Source organism: Mesitornis unicolor, unplaced genomic scaffold (assembly GCF_000695765.1).
Source record: "Mesitornis unicolor isolate BGI_N332 unplaced genomic scaffold, ASM69576v1 scaffold34218, whole genome shotgun sequence".
NCBI classification, from domain to species: domain Eukaryota; kingdom Metazoa; phylum Chordata; class Aves; order Mesitornithiformes; family Mesitornithidae; genus Mesitornis; species Mesitornis unicolor.
In genome coordinates this window covers 30,029-37,711 of record NW_010200369.1, presented here as the reverse complement: position 1 = coordinate 37,711, position 7,683 = coordinate 30,029, and the positions used below count along the sequence as shown (strand labels likewise).

General features: G+C 35.7%; 1 protein-coding gene across 1 annotated transcript in view; it reads right to left on the bottom strand.

Annotated features, from left to right (window-relative positions):
• Positions 1 to 243: 243 nt before the first annotated feature.
• Positions 244 to 7,683, bottom strand: part of LOC104544776 (serine/threonine-protein kinase 24) — a gene marked incomplete at both ends in the record, with an annotated part of 24,675 nt that continues 17,235 nt past the window's right edge. Inside the window, 3 exons of the mRNA XM_010189736.1 lie at positions 244 to 401; positions 510 to 618; positions 3,056 to 3,112. Of these exons, the coding sequence (XP_010188038.1) occupies positions 244 to 401; positions 510 to 618; positions 3,056 to 3,112 (324 nt within the window). The remainder of the gene's footprint in view (positions 402 to 509; positions 619 to 3,055; positions 3,113 to 7,683) is intronic.

Below are 7,683 nucleotides of genomic sequence, written 5' to 3'. Positions count from 1 at the left end.
AGATGTACTTGTCAATACTGTAATGATTCTTGCCATCTGGATGGACTTAATACATCGCAAAACTTAAGGTCTGAGGAGAAATTTAAGAATGCTTCTTTCTTTTCCAACAGCTTTTAGCTGCTAGGTACCATCTAAACATATACCTTCCTAGACACAGCCAAAGCTATTAGCTACATTCTGAAGACCAGCTGATGTAATTCAAGTTAAAAAAGGGACTTTGGCTAATGCCTTGAAATACCTTACCTTTGAATCATATGCTGATTGCTTTATTACTTCAGGAGCCATCCAAAATGGCGTTCCCACAAAGGTATTCCTCTTTATCTGTGTATCCGTTAGTTGTCCTGCTACTCCAAAATCTGCTAGTTTTACTTCTCCTTGTTCAGACAGCAATACATTAGCAGCTGGAATAAAGAAGAGGAAATAGTGGAGATTAAGACACTGTAAAGGCGTTCATTTACATCGCATGAGGTCTCCTAATATTCTTACAATATAAATAAAAAAACATTTACCCTTAATATCTCTGTGGATTTTCTTTTCTGAATGCAAGTAATCGAGTCCTTTGAGTATCTCCCTCAATATTGTAGCAATCTGAGTTTCATCAAGTGAGCCAGGTTCTAACTAGGAGACACAAGAAATTTTTATATATGTGTGTATATACATATAAATATATAAATATATATATGAAGGAGAAACAGAACAGAAATAACACTGTGACTATAAAAAGAAATTATTCCTTCTGTCACACCTCAAAACTTCCAATTTGCTAACTTTGTAACATAAGACACAACCCAGAATATTCTTTTTAAAAATACATAGTTCTAAACTAAGTGGCCTTATGAACAACAGGAGAATAAATACTTCACTTATTGAGAACATTTATGAAGTCTGTTAAAGGCTCCATAAAGACACAGTTTCAAGTTACTGCTTTGTGGTCAGGTCATAGACATATACACTGCCTTTGAAAAGCATCTGCACTGCAATCTGATTATCAACATTACACTGAACTCAAACGTGCAACTCCACAGGTCCTGTATGGACTCAAATCTCGGAGTCTAAGCAAGAAACTAAGGCATACAGGGTACCACATCAACCAAATATCCTATTACTATATACTGCATGGGATTTTGTGAAACTCTCTAAAACACAACTCAAACTTCTAGGCTGACAGAGCATATGTATTTTTAAAAGTTAACCTTTTAAATATAAAACTCAAAGTATTGAACTGCAAACTGTTAGAATTAAAGGTTCCAAATAATGTAATTCTTATGAAAAGAAACAGCAGTAATAGAAGATCTCAGAGCTCTCTACATCTGCCATAAATTCTAGAAGTGAAAATGCCACTAACTCTAAAGAGACAGAGGAAAGGTCACTACCCAGAGAGACTTCTTAACCAATAATGGCATTTTGAGACACACACTGAAACTTGGTGGACAACAATTAATAACGGAAATATTCCAGTGTCCTAGTTTACTCCACAATAGTAGTCACTGAAACACAACCAAAAAGTTGTATCTCTGAAGCATCACTGCGTTTCAGCATTTCAGATAAATTTCAGAAAGCATTTCAGATAAAATTTAAATACTACATTACTCAGAAATCCCCAGCTAACAGATAGGAGCAGAGGTAAGATCTCAGGTAAAGTAGACAACATATCTGTTTTACCTTTGTAGTTTTGCTTACAATATTTTTTGCTTTTTTTTAGCTTTGATAATTTGGTCTCAATTGGAATGACAATTTTCACATACTTAACACATTCATTTTTATTTCTTAACAGTATTTTTAAACCCTCAATAAATATAAAATGGTATGTGATTTTTTTTTTTAATAGCTAAAGTGAATGGCCAGTCATGGAAAACACAGTCTGCACTAAATCTTTTCAAATTTTATGATTCAAAACTCAGTAACTTTTTGTTACTGCATCTGGGGCAGTTAATCTGGTCTTTCAAACATCCTGCACTATATCTCTAGAAATCATACTTTATTAAGCAGATCTTACAGAATTAGATACAAAAATCTTTGCTGGAAGAGAAACGGAACAGATACAGCTCACTAAATTTACAATTTGCACGGTTCTAGATTTATGTATGGCATGCAAACACAGCAAATACATCATAGTATATCACAAGTTGGAAGGGACCCAATAAGGATCACTGAATCCAGCTCCCTGCTCCTCGCAGGACTACCTAAAACTAAACTATATGACTAAAAGCATTGTCCAGATGCTCTTTGAGCTCTGACCGGCTTGGTGCTGTGACCACTTCCCTGGGGAGCCTGTTCCAGTGACCAACCACCCTCTTGGTGAAGAGTCTTTTCCTAATGTCCAACCTGAATTTCCTCTGATGCAGCTTCACTCCGTTTCCTCATATCCTGTCGCTGGTCACAAGAGGAGATCAGCACCACCTCCTCCACTGTCTCCCTTGAGGAAGTTGTAGCCTGTGATGAAGTTCCTCCTCAGCTGTCTCTTCTCCAAGCTGAACAAGCCAAGTGACCTCAGCTGTTCCTCCTAAGTCTTACCCTCAAGGCTTTTCACCATCTTGGTTGCCCTCCTCTGGACACACTCTTTAATAGTCTGACGTCCTCCTTGTACTGAGGTGCTCAAAACTCCACACAGCACTCAAGGTGGAGCCACAGTGTATTGTGTATCTGTCTCTGTTTAGACTTCAGTGAGACTTCAAACAAGGAAACTTTTGTTTGTTTGGGGGTGGTGGGGAAGGTATGTTAAAATGTATACACTAGGAAGAGTTGTGGGGGCTAAATTAAGAGACAGAAAAATCTATTTTCAGCCACTACTGCTCTCTGGCTGACTGAAGATCAGCATTCCAAGATGTTTATATCCTGCTTCCAATATTATGTGGCTTAGTTCCCTTCCATCTATACAAATAATCAGTCTTGCCTCATGGAAAATGACATTTTTCTGGCATTGACAAATGCTTTTTCTCCTCTACTGGAAGAAAAGATGGTCATAGTCAAATGATATACTATGGTTTCCAGAATTATGAGATAGGAAAATAACTATGTGAGGTAAAATTACAAAAATAATACACAATTTACTTACTAGATCAAGGGCAGAGCCTCCACCCAGATATTCCATTATTATCCATAATTTTGTATCCTGAAAAACAACAACAAAAATTATGTTTTTTTAAAAACTCAGTTAATGAATCAGTCAAAAAAATAAGTTAATGGAACTTGTTCCATTCTTTTTGTTGAAGAAAGAATCTACAGTTTCGAAACACCATTAACATTTTGCTGCTCCTCCAAAACATCTTTGGATTATTTTATAAGATTAATTCATGCATACTTTTAATTTCACACTCAAACTCATTTCATGCCATCTCTTTTTTGTACTGATACTAATACTTCTAAAATAGAGACAGTCTCCAAATTTAAAATTTATTCTTCGCATCCCTGAGCTGTTTCCTTTTCTTGCAAAGTCAGCCGTCTCTGACCTGAGGAAGTATACCAGTAAGTTTTCACCACTAATGTTTAGGCATCTAATACATGGTATAGAATTTTGGGCATCTGCGTTCAAGAAAGATGAAACAATCTATTAATAAGGATTATTTAAGATGACAATAGCTATTCACTAGGTTTACCTAGTAAAATAAAGGCTAACAAAAAAAAAAAATCAAGCGACTATATTTTCAAGGGGAATCTTGATACATATTACAGGATTGACTAACACCAGATATACAATACACCATGTTCAGAAAGAGACTGGACACAATAATTTCTTTCTGCTGCTTGCAGCACCTTATTCTCAAATGCATCTTTTACTAGCAGTAAAGTCCACCTTTTACTTGGAGTACCAGTCTTGAAATAGATTTTAAAGCAAGGGCATAAATTTACCATATAGATACTGAAATGAAATTGCTACATGGAACATATGGTGAGTTTTGTCCTAGTTTTTATTATTATCAAGTTGTATTATGGTTTGTTAGTTTTAACTCTACGTATCAAACACCCACGAGATTTCTAGCATGAGAACATATGGGTCTCTCAGAGCAAAGAGCATCTAAACAGCAAAAATATTCATTTACTTCATCCTGCAAAACAAAACTTCATGTTAAAAGATCAGCTGACAATTAGGGCAGGCAAGACTGAATAGTAATCTATAAAGATGGATTAAGATTTTAATAGTGGTAAATGTACTGCAGAACATGACTTCTTCTAAATCTCTGGAGAGATTAGAAACTTTTAGCCCTTAGTACTCACTTAAGCATTATATTTGCAGTTCTATTGCATCTGCCCCCTACGTGATCTCAGAATGCACCCTCTGTAGGTAAATGCACACAGTCCTTCCCACTTACCTTCAGTTCCACAAACCGTACTATTTTTAGGTAAGACCTTGGATCAGTTCCTTCATCATCCACTATCTTTAACACACAGATCCAGCTAAATTTAGACAGCTTTCTTCAAATTTAACTAATATTATTTGACAATCACAGTCTTGTTAAAAATATTTTAAAGGAGCCAGAACACATTTTTAAGGAGAAAATTTAATTTTAATATAGTCTGTCTTAGTATCTATATACAGCATTTTGAGAATGCTTACTTTCTGCAGATACCACAGATATTCCAAGAATTATAAGGTCATCTGAAAGAGTCCCTTATAGAACTGAAATACTTGTTTTGCTGCTAAGAGTTTCTCAGATTTTGCCCACCCCTTCAAGGCTCCAAGTCCTAACAGCTGCAGAACAAGTGTGCTGCTGAGAGGCGTCTTACAGTAAGTCATTTCATCTTCAGAAATCTTCCTAAAGTCAATCAAAATTCTATAAACATATTTTGCTTCAGCCTGATAACATCTTTTAAAGCTGCATTAAATTCCCCGAATATTCAAATTCTGAGTGCTTGCAAAATTTACAGTAAATTTTAATAGTGATTTAAGCACAAACTTGTGAACTTTATTACTACTTTTAATTTCAATGGAAATGCCTGGGAAAAAAGCCAGGTAGGACAAACAAACCCCTTGAGCCTCTCAAACAGGAGAGGAAAAAAAAATAAAAGTCAGCAAGAGATACATCTTCCCTTTTTATCATCTCAAAGAGATAACAACATGAAATAAGATACAGTTTCCCAAAAGATAAATTCTCCATAAAACTAGCTGCTAAATTCTCCAGCTGAAAATTAGGAACTACAGATAGAAAATAATTAAAAATATACATATAATTTTAATTACATAGTTACACAATCGTGTACCACAACTACAAACTACACAATTCATAGTCTTTCTAAATCATCATTCATCCTTTTCAACTCTTTTCCTGGTTTGCTCAGTCTTTCCTCCTGAACCTTCCATCAGCTGCTTGGGGCCACACGTCTGACTTTACAATATAAAAGCCATAGATCCAGTAAACTCAGTAATACTATATTTTAAACCAAGTAAAGTATGGAAACGCAGTTAGGGAACACACACAAAACTGTATCTGTATCCCAGTGTGAAGCTAAGCAACAGCAATCTACTACAATTATGCCATATCTGAAGCTCTACATTCAAAGTGATTTAATTCCCTATGGTCCCCCCTCCCACTTGACACAGAAATATTACGCAACTTCATGGATGTTTTGGGCTTTTATTTTCATTGTCATATGAAGCATCTAAACAGATATTACTACTGTAGTGAATCTTACTATCGCCTTTAATTTGTTGCTGGAATTTTATACGTTGCTTAACAAGAAAATGCAAAGAAATGCTTTGGTGAGACAGTTTTAAATAACTGCTTCATAAATATTCTACCTTAGAGCCAGTAACCTACATATACTTACTTTGTGTCTCACGACAACAGCACAAGGCAAGTAGAGCACTACTACCAATTGACTTTGGCATCACCAGAGCAACATGCCTCCTTTTTTCCTGCCTTTCTGTGTATCTCTGGCATGCTTCACATTGCCTAACATCTGCGGGCACTTTCCTTCTTAAAGCTGCCCAAATTCGTCTTTTCATTTATATTTTCAAGAAGCAGGTACGTTTACATACCAAGACTAACAATATTAGGTGTTCCATTTTAAGACCTGAAATAAGACCACATTTTAAGACCTGAAATAAGACCTCTTTTCTTCTTTTAAGCATCAGTCACAACAGAGCACTGAATTTTCTTCCAAATACAGTGAAGACATGGTGGGTCATCAACCCAAATTTAGGATTATTGTTTCTCTATAAGCATACATGAGCACATTAATGAGGGCACATGGAACATTTCATCCTTCACAGTAGGAACAAGAGGTTTCCCTCTGATGCCATGCAACTGAGGAAAGGAACAGTTTTGGAATCTAAAAGCAGCTCTGATACAGAAAGGCAGATTTTCTGTAAACCCTTTCCAAGCCAGTTTGCTTTTCTTGTGGTCTGATTTCCAATTCTAACTCTGGAACCACACAGAAACCTTACAATACCAGCTGTAACTCTAATGAGGTACTCTCCATTAACTCACTGTTATGACAGTGGTTGTAAAATAAGCGCAGTTAAAGCAGGTAAAGAACTTCTAACGTGTAAAAATCAAGGGCTACCCACTAGAGGGGAAAAAAAAAGGCCATCTACCAAAAAACACCTCTAGAGTCTCAGAAGCACATTTTAACTGAAGTCAGAGGCGCACAGAAGATATATACAAAAATAAGCAATCAAGATTAAAATGTTTGTTTATGAATCCTTAAGAAGTTAATAAAACAGCTGAACAAACATGGAGAGGCCTATCCTTAAAGACGCTTTGTATATTTTAATTTATTTTTTACACGAAGAACACACACATTTCTTAGCACTGTGGTATTATACAGAAGAGACTGACCTAAAGCAATCAAGCCACAGTAAGTAACGATGAAAGTGTTTCTAAATCACTTTTCTTGAGGGAAGGAGAGGTTGCAGAGGAAGACAAAACACAGAGCCATGAAAGAGAAGGACCAGGAGTCAGAAGTAACAGCACCAAGTGACCTGTATGGTACTTTAGAATTTAACTAAACGCCTTAAATCAAGGAAGCCAACTAATGCAATGTGAAAACAGTAGTACAACAGTGAGCACATGTTTGACTCCAAGTGAAATAAAAATCCACCACCTACTGTGAGAAAGAGTATTTCCCACCTTAAATGTATAGTGAGAAAGGATATTTCCCACCTTAAATTTACAGCACACAATTAGACACAGAATAAAATGTATTTATAAAATATGTATTAAAAATAGATATATAAAAAACTTTTACTGAAGGCTTATTTAGTTCTGGAGACAAACCATTTCCAAATTCCACTTAAAATCAGTATTTACAAGCACTTTAACTTATGTCAGCAATCACGAGCTAGAAATCACATACTTGATTGAAATAACACAATAGATTTGCTATTCAAAATAAGAACTAGCTGAAGTTGATCTATATACTAAACATTTTACCATTGCTGGATTCGCAGAAAAACCCACAGTACTGAAAAACAGAAAGAGAACACCTTGGACAGAACCTCAGCGGACCCAAAAAGAACAAACTGGATCCAAATCTGATAGGCATTGCATCATGTGATGTGTGATATTTTGTTTAATAAAAACTTCAGCTTAACTAGTATATGTGCCAAAGCAATACGGGCCAGAACGAGAAACATGCATTTCAATACTGGTAAAAATTTAGTATTAATAGTCATATTGATTCTCCAGTATAAGAAACCAGATTAAAAGGACTTCGAGACCCAGTGTATGCAACAGGATAACC